Genomic DNA, 15,319 nt, shown 5'->3' on the forward strand with positions numbered 1-15,319 from the left:
TGGGCAAGTCGTTAATGTATCGGAGTGTCTAGCGTTCCGTCCAGACGGAACATTTGCTGCTGCTGCAGTTCCGTCTAGACGGAATATTTACTGCAGCTAGAGTTCCGTCCATACAATTGAGAATTTTAGTTTCACGTACGTAGAAGCTTCACGTAAGTAGAGCGCTTACGGGTCACCAGTGCGCATGCGCAGAACGTGAAGTGTCTGCGTGGGTTGCATGGACGTATACGTGAGATTCGGATCCTTGCGTTGCGGTCTTCACGTTGCTTGCGTACGTGTCGTTGGCAAGATGGCGGCGCACTGCCCGCCCGCTTCACAACGATAGCAGCTTCGTCGCTAATCCCTGGACGTGGTATCGTGCTGTAAACTGCTGTATTTGCCTTCAGTTGGTCCATTCTTGCTCTCGCGGGAAGTTTTAGATGAGAACTAGCTTTTGTTTTCGAGATAGAAATCCGTTTCAGCAGCTCCTAAGCCTGACGGAGAAGCGTTTGTGGTCGTCATAGCAACGAGTGTGCCGAAGGTCTCGCTAGACCACGCGAAGTTCAAAACCTCGCGGGATATCGCGAGACCCTCGTCACAGTCAGCGAGAAAATCAAAAGTGTGCACGTTTGGGCTCCATACGCACACGTCGTCAACATGAGTGGGACACCAGCGCGCCTTCGCTTCTCTAAAAGCGATGATTCGAATATGCTACGGGACGTGAAGGAATGCAATTCCTTTGAAGATAACACGAACATACAGTTCGGTGGAATGAAATCGCTCAACGTTTGCGAGAAGAAAGGGGCAAAGTATTTACTGCCTGCACTGTTGGTATAATACAAGGAGGGTATGATAGCTCTATGGTGGCTTGGCCTGGCTCGGCTCCAAGCAGCTCGACTGAACAAAATTAGTTTTTTTTTATCTGTACTAGATAGCGCGGCACAACATGCTAGCGCATTTTTTAGGTTCTATGGGAGATCTACAAGGTTCTAGAGCACTGTAGTGTAGCTAAAACTGTACGAAGCGACACGAGCGCACGCTACGTAGACTGCTCACGTTTACGTGCGCGAAGGTTCGACGCACGTAGAACTAAAACTGTCTACTGTCCGCACTGTCCATACTATACAAAATGGGTGATTTCTACCCACATAAAGCATTTAGTTGCCTCTGGAATAACCAGTTGACTAAGCTGTATCCAGATGTTCACTCTACGCACGTATACGGCACCAAAATATCTGTCCGCGTACTGCGTTTAGTTGCATCCTCGAAGCTATAACTTCCGTGCATGCATGCAGGATCGAGAAAATGACACTGTTAGAAGCAGAGTGCAGAAACTCTTCGCGAAGTGATGTGAAGCCCTGTCGCTGTTTGTGCTCCAAGAGGACTTAGCGCGAAAAAGACTAAGACGTACACAAACGGTCAACAAGCATTATACAAACGCACCTACAAATCCAAGCCAAAACTCGTTCTATTGCCTGCTTGACTGCTTGGAAAAAAAAATGATGCAGCACAATATCCTGTCACACATTAGGCGGAACAGGATTGCCACTTTTTTAAACGGACATGCAAAAGTCTGCAATCCAACTGGTTTCCCAATCCCTAATGCCAGCTTTAATTCCGAACTCTTGTGGCACATAATGCTGGACGGAACTGTATGGTGTCATTACAGTTCCGTCTGGACGGAACTTTAGTTCAAATTGTAGTTCCGTCTAGACGGAACTCTAGCGCAAATTGTAGTTCCGTCCGGACGGAACTCTAGCGCAAGTTGTAGTTCCGTCTGGACGAAACTCTAGCCACAGCCTTAATGTATATTAGAAACAATAAGGGGCCAAGAACACTGCCTTGGGGTACGCCAGATTCTACATCACTGAGTGGGGAGGTGAAATTGTTAACTGCAGTGAACTGCTGGCGAAATGAAAGAAAGTTACGTAGCCATGACAGTGTTAAAGAATCTAGGCACTGAGCAGACAATTTTGAGAACAAGCGGGAATGTTCAACACGGTCGAAGGCTTTAGCAAAATCTAAAAATTTACAGTCAGTTTGAAGGTTAGCATCCATGTTGAAATGCGAGTCAGTCGTAAATTCTAGCAGTTGGGTGTCACAAGAAAAACCTTTCCGGATGCCGTGCTGATTAGAAAAAAGAAAGAATTAAGTTCCAGATGGCAGTAAATGTGGGAAGCGATAACATACTCGAGTAATTTACAGCAAATGGAGGTTAGCGAAATGGGGCGCTAGTTTTCTGGTGAATTTCTGTTTTCACTTTTGAACACAGGAACGATCTTAGCAATTTTCCAATCTGTAGGAAGTAAACCAGATGACAATGATTGCTGGGGTGGTGTTTTGCTCAGTATGATCATTGACCCGGGATCACCGTTTTGCATCATTCCGCCGGAGGTGCATCTCAAGGATCGCCTAAGTTGGCCCCGGTTATCGAAGTGCACAGAAATGGCTTAGCTTTTACAGATGTCTACAGAGAAAGTTAGCTGCCTGCAGAGAATCTGCAGCACCTCATCAATGATCTTGTAGCTTCCGAACCAGATCTCTATTTCTTCATTCTTTAATTTTTGCTGCGCTAAAAGCAACTAGCTGATTCACATACCTGTCTGCTACTTCACGAGTTGCTTGTGGCTTTGTGGGGATACACATGAATCCCCTGCCCCATTGTAACGGCCGCGCGTAATTATCACGCGATGCTATGCGCGCGCCGTTCGGGAGGTTTTGCGAGGGAGGGCACTCACGCCACCTCCGCTTCCTTTCGCTCCCCGCCGCGGCGCCGCCGCGGAGCCTTTCCATCTTTCCCCTCTTAGAACGGAGAGACCTCCTCTCCACAGCCCGGGAGGAGACGCGTTTCTCCCGAGGCTCGCTTGTCTTCTGGCGGGAGCCGTGCACACGCACGGATCAGAGATCTGCCACGGAGACCGCTGCCCTTATCGCCCGGCCACCGTGTGTGACTTGACCGCCGCGGGCCGTGAGCGAGGAACCACGCGAGGTGAGCGGAACCTTCTTCCCCCACATTTTTGCGTGCGTTCTTTCCTTTGTGTTATTCACCCCCGTACGCGAGCGGAACCCTCTCCCTCGTTACGGCGGTTGTATTGTTGCTGCTGCACTGTATCGCTCGGGAGCAATAAACGCTCCCCCGAGTAGCATACTCGTGTTTGTCCCCTCTGGCCCGAACCCGCCGTGGTTGCGACTTACCGCACCGCGGGTTGGGGGTCACAGCTCTGACTGCTAGGGCTGGCACGCTGGTGTTAGAGAGCGAAAACTGCTTCTAGCCCTTTGAGCGTTATCACAGGAATAACCCCCATATTCTTGGCGCCCAACGTGGGGCCAGAGGTGTGACAAACCGAGTGTCTGTGTGACCGACTGCCGACATACAGACTAGCCATGGCGGCGAGCGGGATTGACATCCAGTCCCTGCTGTGGTTGTCCAATACGGCTTCTCAGCAGCAACATCCTGTTCACGGCACTCACTTGGCTGAGACACATAGACGAGCCGTCCGGACGCCTAGCGCGATGGGCGCTACTCCTCCAGCGTTAGGACTTTACCGCGCGCTACAGGAGGGGCAAGAACAACGTGGTGGCGGACGCACTTTCGCGCGCGCCCGTTGACGGCTTGGGAAGTAACAACACTGCCTACTCCGCCGCACCCGACAGCCAGAGCAGCGCGACTGCCGCGCAGCTCGCACAACGCCCCGAGGGAAGGGACACCTCGCCTTCCCAGGGCGAAAGCGTAAACCACTTTGAAGGCATCAGTTCAGTGGTGAGCGTTTTCAGCAGAAAGGAGCTGTTGGAGGCACAGCGGGAGGATCCATTTTGTCGAAAAGGGTTCGACGGGCTCAGGGAGCCGGGCGGCGCGGCCGCGGCGCACATGGAGGCAACTGGTATTTTTTTTTGTCCGTGCAGGGCGCTCGAACACAGCTGGTAATGCTGTGAGCGCGATGGATTCCTATCTGCTCGACTCCGATGGCATCCTGCTGAGATATATCCCCTCCGAGAAGGATACACACGAGTCCTTCAGGGTGGTGATTCCACGCACGTTGAGAGGAGCACTTTTACGCTACTTTCATGACACGCGCATCGCTGGGCATGCGAGTGGCCCTAAGACTTACCTCAAGTTGTGCCGCCTCGCTACCTGACCTGGCATGAAGCGGGATGCGATACGCTACGCCCGCTCTTGCGAAGTGTGCCAAAGGGTCAAGCCACGTGGTGGACGCCCACCTGGGCTCATGCAGCCGATCAATAGCCAGGTTCCTTGGCAAATTGCGGCTTGTGACGTCATGGTACCTTACCCCAGGACCCTCCCCCGCCAGCAGGAAGCCGCACTGAGACGCAAGGCTCGACAACAGAGCCCGGCGCCTGGTTACAACTTGCGCCCACGGCAGAACCAACTCTGACCAACGCGCAGGGAGTAATTTCTCCTGCTTAATATCGACGGAACACCCCTTCCATATTTCGCACCACGGCTTCCGGAGCAAGCACACGCTTTCTCGTCGGAAAAGACCGAGAGGGGTTAGACTAGCTCAAAAAAAAAGTGTAAATCTGGAAAGTAACTAGAAAGAAAAAGCCTTGCAGCCGCAGGCCAGCCTTCACAGCGCGCCCGGAGGAGAGCCAGCGGACGCCGCAACGGCCGTTGCTGCTTCGAACACCGAGAGCCAGGCCGTTTCGAGGGTGGCCGCATTCCAAAACCAAGAGCCCGCTGTCCCCACCGAGCAGCCATGCCGAAAAACAGCTTCCGGTCGGCCGCGGGACGAGCGAACGAGAATTCGGAGAAACCGGGGCCTGTGTCTACCATGGCGAAAACTGCAGCAGAGAGGCCGCCTGGAGTCCCCGTGTCCCCGCGGCAGGGGCTTCGCCCGCAAGAGAAGCTTGGTGCCCCGCTGGGCCCGCCTCGCAAGTCCTCTGCGGCAGAGGGAAAACGGGTCGGCGCGCCTTTGTCACCCCCCAACGAGAGGAAAAGAAGGCGAGCCAAGAGCGAGCGGTTCGACCAGCTGAGTGGAGGTCTGCTGAACGCTACGCAACGGGACGACACGGTGCGTAATTGCCCTGAGCCTGCCTGCCGCCCGCGCGCCCCGGAAAAGCTGCCCTGGCCGACTCACGGGACCTGCGGTCATCGACCCCCTTCAACCCTGGGCTCCACCGTCGTCCATGGCGGTCGTCTACATTGCCTTCCTGCCCTGGCGTCCACGGCCTTCGACGACGGCACTGCTGGCTGTGAGCTGAATCTTCTCTTTATTGGTTTTTAAAGTTAAACGGTGTTTCGCCGGCCCCACTCGGTACACCCTTCGGTGAACGCGGTCTCTTTTCGGCCGTAGGGCAGTTTTAAGGAGGGGGGGGATGTGGGGATACACATGAATCCCCTGCCCCATTGTAACGGCCGCGCGTAATTATCACGCGATGCTGTACGCGCGCCGTTCGGGAGGTTTTGCGAGGGAGGGCACTCACGCCACCCCTGCTTCCTTTCGCTCCCCGCCGCGACGCCGCCGCGGAGACTTTCCCTCTTTCCCCTCTTAGAACGGAGAGACCTCCTCTCCACAGCCCGGGAGGAGACGCGTTTCTCCCGAGGCTCGCTTGTCTTCTGGCGGGAGCCGTGCACACGCACGGATCAGAGATCTGCCACGGAGACCGCTGCCCTTATCGCCCGGCCACCGTGTGTGACTTGACCGCCGCGGGCCGTGAGCGAGGAACCACGCGAGGTGAGCGGAACCTTCTTCCCCCACATTTTTGCGTGCGTTCTTTCCTTTGTGTTATTCACATCCGTACGCGAGCGGAACCCTCTCCCTCGTTACGGCGGTTGTATTGTTGCTGCTGCACTGTATCGCTCGGAAGCAATAAACGCTCCTCCGAGTAGCATACTCGTGTTTGTCCCCTCTGGCCCGAACCCGCCGTGGTTGCGACTTACCGCACCGCGGGTTGGGGGTCACAGCTCTGACTGCTAGGGCTGGCACGCTGGTGTTAGAGAGCGACAACTGCTTCTAGCCCTTTGAGCGTTACTACAAGAATAGCCCCCATAGCTTCAACCGCCCATAATTTGCAGTGATTATGTGCAATTTCCCTTAAGATGCATTTGGTTAACTCTTATATTTCAACATTTGTTTCAGACCTTGACATTGCGATTTCTGTTAAATATATAAGTTTTGTACAAAAGATATCCCCACTTGGTGTGCTTTTTTGTGTTCTGTATTCTTCCGATCTCTATTCAAGGTGGCCGGGTTTTATCAAGGGTTTTTTGCACAGCATTTCGCCGCCGTCTGTTTATTTCGCCGAACTTGTCGAAACACGCTCTAAAATTCTACGTGAACCCTACTAGACTATCTCGTCAGGCCACGAATGCACTACAAGCAGAAACCGTTTGTTCATTTCTTAATATTGTTTTATTTCTTATTCTAATAAATTCCACAGTGAATAAAGACCATACCAGTGATTGAGGCCTACGCATCAGATTGAGATTTTTGGTCGTTCGCACCTTTCTTTAATATTGAATTATGTTCCGCCGAAATCGCCTACACACACAGTACCTCGTCCTTTACCTGGAGTGCCTCACTGCCTAGGATTCAGATATGGCTAAGGAAAGCATAGAAGCATGTTACAAAACTGTAAAATAAACATTCGCTCCACACATATATTCACGAAAACTTTCACTGAAGCGTGAAGGAGATATCAGTGCTGCCGTGAAGCAGGTGGAGAGAAAGGGTTCCAAAGATAAGCGCCTACCTTTCGCGTTATCGCCTTCGCTAGGTTGATGCCCGTCTGGAAGTTCGTCGCTCCGATGCTTGCGGAGGCATCAAACAGGAAGTACACGAAGTGCCTCGCAGCGTTTGGTCCCCTAGTTCTGAGGACCTGGACAGTTGCGCTGCTATCGTTTCTGGGAGGAGCATTCAGCTCTGGAATCTTGACGGCGATGTCACTTAGAACACCGCCCGCGAACCGCGCTTTGTCGTAGTAAAATTTTCCTGCATGTTGAAGAGCAAAACACAGAAGGCAGTTTCTTGTATAAACCAGCTCAGTTGGCCACAAATGGGCGAAAAGCAAGCAGCTGCTGTGATCTCTGCAGACAGCAGCTCATGCATTGACGTGAGAGTTTCACGATTATGAGCACCGCCAATTTTGTATGTTGTTACAAAGGGTATGAATAAACTGCTGATGAGAAAATAAACGCAAGTTGATTCGAGCAGCACACTTGCCTATTTTTTATGCTAAATGATGCCAGGACGGGAATGATGGAACGGGTTGCTAAAAGGTCATGAACGCAGGGAAGGGCCCAAAATAAAACAGATTACAGAAGCTACCCAAAAAACCGCATAAGCGCATTTTTCCGTTTTCAACATGCTTTCGGAGGCATACACAATAGGGTTCAGAGAAATATCCCACGCATATTTAACAGCGGATTAAGGTTTCCGATGTATCATTGTTTGGGGGTTTTCATTTTCATCCCTTGTAATGGAGTAAAGGCTCCTTTAGACACCGCTCTTCTGCCACAAGTGAAAAGTAGGACGACAGATTGGCAACAAATTCCCCATGCTTTGGCTTTTTGTGCATAACTTGTGAGGTTATCATAATTCGGGGTAGCACATCAAAAGCAAATCTGGGCCAGTAAAGAGAGTTTGCCCAGAGCCGCTGCGTACCATCATTATTACATAGAGGCCGTAAGAATAATTTCTAATCTGAATGCCTAAATCTGCGTAGTATTTCGCGTGTAATAAAATGCAATGCCAATAATAAAAAAATTATTTCCGCTGAATATAATAAAAAAATTTTTCTCTCGGTTTGAGATTCTTTTTCTCTCTACATTCTGGGATGGCTTAGCGGCTGTGATGTTTGCAGTGTCTGTGATGTTGGCAAGGGCTATGACAGTCGCCGCCAGTGCACCTGAAGGAGCCAAAATGAATCTAAGCGCGGGTGATATCTGTATCGCTGATCATTAAACTCCTCGCAGATAAATTTAAAGTTCTGGACAATTGCAATCTTTCACATTCATGCTATTCGTGTCGTGTTATCAGCTGTCTGCAACATTTACTACGAAAAAGCCTCCGTGCATGGCATGGCAGAGCGTAACACTCCTATTACAGCCTTAGCTGTTAATAGCTCGCTCTTAGCGCGTCAGTCCTTTGTTGCGGTTAAATCCTTGGAGTGACCAGCGCTAGTCACCTAACGCTTCGTCATTACGTCACCGCGAGTATGCAACCTTCCGAGCGCACATAGTTGAACCGCGTTGATGATAGGAAAACAAGAAGCCAGCGCAGGCAAAAACATGCTCGTAAGGCGCGACGGTCGCCAGAATGATGCCACAAATGCAACAGCTGTTCTTGAGAAGGGCATAACGAGAACCCTACAACCCTACGATCAATTAATATGTTTTCTACTCCTAGCTCGTGAAATGTTTTGGTGTGGTTATTGAAAACCGTACCTGTCGCAATAAATAGTTCGATTAATACATTTTTCAACAGGCTTCGTTTGCGTGAGGAATGAGCGCACACACATGAGTCACGCCATGATCAAACGACTACTGACCGATGCACCGCGGAGGAGAGGCAGACCAGTTTCCGTTCGATTGGCAGGAGATGGTGGCGTTGCCACGCATGTGGTAGCCAGGGTTGCATTCAAATGTGACGCTGGTACCCACGAGGAAGTTCTTGCGACCAACCCGGCGACCATTGTCTGGGTAGCCAGGATCCAAGCAAACTTTGTGGTTTCTAGCCTCCGTCATTGCTGCTCCTGTCGGATGAACACAACGCCAGCAGAAGTAAATAGAGAGTGCATGCTAGACAGAAATTGCCCAAAGACTGCAGAAAACTCTAGTGGTTTGAAAGATGCGAAAGAAAAAACCACAAAAGATATTGCAGCAAGGCAGAAGCGAAGTAAACCGCAAAATACATCAAAAGCTGCACTTACTACATGTGTCTCTACCTCCGTTTGCGGTGTGCATGTTTGTTCTCAGAGTGAATTTACTCTGCAAAGAAGCGGCTATCGTGTTCTGCAGTCAGGCGGTGTCTGGCTTCTCAAAGACAAAAGAGCGTTTGAAAGATGGTCCGCCCTTGTGCACGGTGTTTGAATGAAGACAGTGATGTGCGTTTTGTGGCAGCTTAAGACACAAGCAGCTAGATACACCTGCTTAGCGTAGTGCAGCTGCTTATGCTGATAGTGCGAGAAGTGATGGCCTTCGATCATCACCTTGTTGCATGTCAGAAGATATAGGCTGTGGATGCCGTTCGTTTCCAAGGAGCAGTAGGGAGAGACCGGAACGACTGGGCAGTCGGGAATTATATTACCACATCACAGTTTAGGCACAACATCGGAGGCTCGCGGGCTGTATTTAGAAAGCCCACAATTTGTAGATCCTTGTGTCGTGACAGTTGTCTTCTAATCGCCGAATCACTTTTTCAGCCTTCGCTGATTGCCCAGCTCGCATCAAGTACATCTTAACGTGACTCCTGGTGGACAAGCAGCGAGCTACAGCTGCGGTGCTTGTTCCGCCCGAAGAGCGATGACAATCTTAGGAGAGGGGGAATTTTCGCCGCTCCATCGACCTCAACTCCTGTCCCAACAAACGCTCCGCATTGATGGGATACCTGTGCCAATTGCTGCTGCGTGCTCCTCCCAATGAAAGAAACTGTTTTCGTCCTGTGATGGAACAATTCCATTGATTCAATGTGACGCAGTCGCGCCTTTATTGGTAACTTTCTACAGGTAGTCCATGGAGATAGAAGGGTCAAGCAGCATTTAATAGAATTCAGTTCGGCATGACAAAATACGGAAATTTCTCGTAGTAGAATCGAGACAACTGACTTCCTGATCTCCAATGCGCAGTTTCAGGAACACTATCGGCAATGCAGCATGTCTGTAGTTGGCACTCAGGGCCTGGGTTTTGTCTGCCAGACGTCCTATGGTGCCCCAGGAAAACTGTATGAAGCTCCTGGAACACGCATCTCCATGAAACCAAGCGGTAACAACAACGTATCCCTAAGCTGATGCGATGGGCGATGAAATTTCACTGCATCGCAACGCGTGGAAACTTTGCGGTTAAAGAGTTGTTAGTGTGTCCGCTAGCAGCCTCTGGGAATAGAAAGCTCATGCGAGTCCTTTAAGGCCAAGTGATCTGCGTAAGCCTCGTCTGCCCAGTCTCGGAAGTGGGCGCTCTCACATAGTGCAAGTGGCAGCAGAAACCATCCATGCCTCAGTCGCTGTCAGACACCAACGCTAGGACCCAAGTATGTTTTTTTATACAACAGGCAGAAAGCCTGAAATAAATTGCATGAATCCTCTTTAATAGCGACTGTGCATTAATGGGAGATATCTGACCTGACTGCTGTCCTAACATAGCATTTTATCTATGCGGCTATGAACACGAAATCTCTACAACATAGCCAAAATATCCCCGAGTGCCTGCGTACGGCTGAATTTTTACGCGATAGTCATTTGCGCCAGGCACTGTGCCAGACTATCTGTACAGGTGGATACACAAATCATCACCACCGCGGGAACCAACGTTCGAAAAAACTTCAACTGAGCACCGGACAGGTTGCTCGTAGAAGCGTTCTTGGCAAGGTGGCCTTGATAACCAGTTTTCTGGTTGCGGGCGTAGTAACTAATTTGTTTTAGTTCAGCTGGGTGGAAGAAAGCCACCAATCACGTTTAATTTTCTATTTAAACGAATTAAACATGCTCAAATATTGAGAGACGTTAGGCACAGCCCCTCTGGCATTGCTTTTTTAGAACGAATTTATTTCAGCACAGTTGTTCCGCTCTGTTTGCAGCAAAAGCGGAATTGTCGACCTTACCAAAGAAATGTTGCTTACCCTCCCTTCCCCTGCACATTTCATAGCAACAGCAAGCCATGCGTTTTAGGCTAAGTCAGAAACGCGGACGTTCCTCGTCCTGCCGCGCAGCTCCGCTACGCCCAGCACAGGCCCACTGCTATTATGCTACTTTTTTCCAAGTCTGGTCTGCAACAGCCGAGTACTAACCCGAGGTCATCTAGTTTCTTCTTGCAACCGGCATCAACCCAATGAACGTAGCAAGACATAATAGGAGAGGCATGATCGCTTCCAGACTCTCACACAGACCGCATATGATACATAATTACATCCCGTTCTGTAAGGTTCCAGAAAGGCCCATTTAGGGAGCCGCCCCTACGGCTCAATGGTTATAGCACTCGGCTGCTGACCTGAAACACGCGGATTCGAACCCGGCCGTGGCGGTCGAATTTCTACGGAGGCGAAACTCTAGAGGCCCGCTTACTGTGCGATGTCAGCGAGCATTAAAGAACCTCAGGTGGTCGAAATTTCCGGAGCCCTTCACAACGGCGTCCCTCATATCCTGAGTCGCTTTGAGACGTTAAACCCCCTTTCACCGTGAAAAAGCTCACTAAGATACTGTCTTCCGAGACCTTCAGCGCCAGTTTTTCTTCAAGGGTCAGACATTTCTTCTCTCTTTCCAAGTCTAATGTGTAACGGCGCAAAATCTTCAAAATTCGAAATTTTGTCGCCTCACCTGAAAGTACAGCACGGTTTTGAAGCATGCTATGCTTTCGTAAGCGAAATGGTTCCTTCATTGCACTGGCTGTTTCTCGCGGCGTGTTTTCAACCTTGACCTTTCTTTGGTTCAAGCATCTTCTACGGGTCTTCAATTCCCTGCTGAAAAAAAGTTCGATGATGCAATAACCTCATAGAGGCTTCATTATCGAATTTCATGCAATTTGTATGATATTCTATGACATCTCTATGATGACTATGATTTTAGAGAATTGTATGCTATTTGTATGATGATTTTTTATGATTTGTATGATCATTTCGATGATATTTGTATGAAAAACTTTATGAGTTTATTGCAACACACAGCTTTTATCAGCAGGGTTCCTACAGGGGCACAGCACCCATCAAATGATTTCAATACGCGTGAAGAATGAGGGGAATCGAAAGAAGAGGTTCGCAGCCTTTCCCGAACACAGCTCCTCCCCTGTTATCTTCAATTCCGGCGTGCTAGTTTTCACGGGATACGGATGCGCCGACGACGACAAACTTGGAGGAAGGCTAGAGCAGCCCACGTGATTTGTATCGATGACAAACAATGGGGGCTGAAACGTGTCTGTCTCTCCACAACTAGCGTTGATCATCCCCATTACCAAGCGTGTAAATCGCTGATTTTTAAAAATCTAAACTGGTTTCTGCGCATAGCGCCCCTTTTGAAATATGGCAGCCCCACGATACTCATAGAACTGTCACTTTATTTTCAATTTCATCCTTTTTGAATCGCCGCTTCAAGTAATAACAAGAAATTCATGTCACTTTCGATTAAGCTCGATAATTCCAATATTTTTTTCCTTCTCCCGAGTTTCACTCCCAAAAGCTTGTCTTTTGAGCCACAACTCGTCACACCAATTTTAAAGGAAATCTACTGCGGCACACTCCAGGTGTCTTAGGTATCTTTTAACCCAGTAGCTCTAAGATGCTCATTCCGTCGGCATCGATGTCTGCATGGATAGTGCGGCATTCGAACCCCGCACGTTTATTACTATACATTGTACTTGAGTGATCACCTTGAACACAGTTCATTTGATTGGCAGCACCTTCTGCAGGACCCTAATGGCACTTCCAGCAATATGTCACTGCCATTTGACGCATAAAAAGCAATTCCTGTTAGACTTTAGTTTTTATTTTCTATAAAGGTCCGTCAGCAGGCTTCTTAACATTCGAATTTAGTCACAAACAACCATGTTCCTTGCAGTGCCTCATTCCTGGTTTCCCTGTGCGCATCAACTGCTAGTCTATTAAATGCTTTCTGCCTTACTTCTAGCACCGTCTGTACTTTTGACATAAGACAAGAAGCCGCCTTCCCAAAAGTAACCCCTAGTATCCCTAAAGTAAGTAAGGTCAAAAGTGAACTCCTTTCCGTAAACCTTTCAACACTTCATGGACATTCTAACTCCAAAGCACTCTATTATGTTCGCTTTCTCCGGAGCACACTCCCTTTGCATTTTCGTGCACTATCAGGGACAAAGTCCTCCAGGATACGTCAAGATCCATCATCACGCGTGGGCGCCATGTCTACAAACGGAAACCTCACTTGACAGCCACACATCTGACCAGCTGAGGCAGGCACTCAGCGCCTAGAGTATGGTTACGGTTCACCAGCCAATAACAAAACAATCAGCTTTGTTGCCGGTCACGCCTACTATCGACCTTAGTGCCCGATATTCTGTCTTGCCCTCAACTCCATAGTACAAAGTAAATGTGCTCAGCTAACCCAGAGGTTTAGTGACCTTCTATTGTGAACTTCTTTTTGTTTGTTTCAATGAATTTAAAAAAAATGATTTACTTAGACTGAATATAAAGCGTAAAACTTGAACTTGCCTTTCACGAAAAATTATGAAGAACTGCTTATCGATTTGAATGCCATCGCCAGCCCAACAATCATCATCGCGGCAAATCTTGCGTTGCGCTTACTTCAGGAGTACATATGCACAACTGCTGCGTTCTCTACCTAACTTTAGACCGAAAAGGACATCTTCTCGATGACATCCTTCGTGGAGTGTCACCTGCTAACTTACTTTTCGGCACGCAGTGTGCAGGTGTGCCATCCCACTGGCCATCATCCCCGCACTGCCTCTTGGGTGATCCCAGCAAGACGTAGCCTTGGAAGCAGCCGAAGCTTGCTGTAGCGCCCACAGCAGTGGAGTCGCCGGTCTTCCAGCCGTGTTGAGGGGCTGTCAAGGAGCCGCAGCGAATCTCTGCACATATCAGCTCAGTAATGAATAGGTGCATAAAACTAAAAACATAGGCAATGTAAGCTACGCAGTCAGCATGAGTAGAATTAGCACCATCGCGTTTGCATATTTTCAGAAACCTTATGAGCTCGACACTCCAAGTCATGTGCTGAATTGGTAAATTTAGTCCTACCTGAAAAGGCAGTGCCGTATGTAGGTTTCCTGAATAATATTCAAGATGAAGAAAAAACTTGACGGGGCTCTCTACCTCCGCCTTAAAGGTATCACGCGATAGCGTTGATGGGTCTGCAGCAGCCTCTCCTCCTGTTTCCATATCTCATCGCAGGCACCGTCATCCTCCATATCACATTCATAGATCGCGAGGAGTCCTCATACCACTCCTGACGCAGTGTTGCAGCGGTTAAGCGATGAACCACTGCCTCGATAAGTGGCTGTTTTAAACATAGACGCAAGTGGTGGTGGTTGTGGAGAAAACTTTATATGGAACAGGGGAGTTTAGGACACGCAGCTCCTTGGGCATCCGCACGGCCCCACTGCATTCGAAAGTTTATGGCCCGGAGGCTCATGACGCTGGCAGCCCGGCCTACGGCGATGGCTTGCTTGGCCGGGTCCTCGGAGCGCAGTAGGGTCTCCCAAGCCCCCCAAGTGGTAAGGTGCTCCAGGCCCCGCGGGCGAGTATCCGCCGGGCAGTGGAAAAGAATATGGTCGAGAGTGGCTTTGTGGTGGTGGCAGATGGTACAGGAGGGCGTTATGTGGTCTTCGTGATAGCGCGAGCGTATTAAGGGAAGGGTAAAGTGCGTGTTTGGAGCCGCCGCCAAAGTGCCTGATGATAATCGTCGAGGGAGGGATAGGGTGGTGGTGGAGCTGACGCTCGGCTTTGGAGGCCTGCGTCATTTCACAAAATGAATGCATGCGCTCCCGCTGGAACCCCAGATCGGAGGCCACCCGTGCCCTGTTGAGAGAACCTCGAGCTACAGCTTTGGTAGCCTCGTGTCCGGGATTCGCGGAGTGGGAAGGCATCCATATCAGCTCCATGCGGCCGGGCGGGCGTGCGGCGGGGGAGTTCAGTATGCGAAATGCAGGGACGTGAACTCTCCGGCAAGAAAATTTCAGTATGGCAGTTTAAAAATCAGAGAATACAAATTGGGCCGCCTCCGTGCGTGTGGTGGCTAGGGCAATAGCGGCCTTCTCCGAAGTGGCAGCGGGAGATATGTGAAGGGTGGCAATCGGTTGGAGGGAAAAGTTCGTGATGGCTACAACCGCGTCCTCGCCTGTGCATGCGGCATCGACCAAACAGCATACGGTTCCGCGCCATAGTGTTGAGAAGCGCCCGTGCACGAGTTCTGCGGCGGGGTTCGTGGTTGGTGGGGTGCAACTTTTGAAGCGATAGCTTCACTACGCCAGTCATTTCGCTTCGTCGAGCGTGGTCGCACCTCGGCCGCATGCCCGTGGCTGTAGCTGCGCGCCGGTGCCACCGCAAGAGGGCTAGCAGCCGCCGCGGTGGACACCTCAACCGCACTGTACATGAAGGGAGGAAGTGGGAGTGAAAGAAGAAAGACAAAGAGTGGCCGTAGTGAATAAAATTAAAGTTGTATTTGTCTCGCATATCGCGGTGCAGGC

General features: G+C 50.1%; 1 protein-coding gene across 1 annotated transcript in view; it reads right to left on the minus strand.

Annotated features, from left to right (window-relative positions):
* Nucleotides 1–15,319, minus strand: part of LOC149360623 (complement component receptor 1-like protein) — an 87,580-nt gene that overhangs the window by 18,408 nt on the left and 53,853 nt on the right. Inside the window, exons 8-10 of the mRNA XM_089572415.1 lie at nucleotides 13,523–13,702; nucleotides 8,488–8,691; nucleotides 6,691–6,929 (exon numbers count right to left, since the gene is read on the minus strand). Of these exons, the coding sequence (XP_089428541.1) occupies nucleotides 6,691–6,929; nucleotides 8,488–8,691; nucleotides 13,523–13,702 (623 nt within the window). The remainder of the gene's footprint in view (nucleotides 1–6,690; nucleotides 6,930–8,487; nucleotides 8,692–13,522; nucleotides 13,703–15,319) is intronic.

The sequence above is a fragment of the Amblyomma mixtum genome, chromosome 2 (assembly GCF_055824585.1).
Source record: "Amblyomma mixtum isolate Tamu chromosome 2, ASM5582458v1, whole genome shotgun sequence".
Taxonomy (NCBI): domain Eukaryota; kingdom Metazoa; phylum Arthropoda; class Arachnida; order Ixodida; family Ixodidae; genus Amblyomma; species Amblyomma mixtum.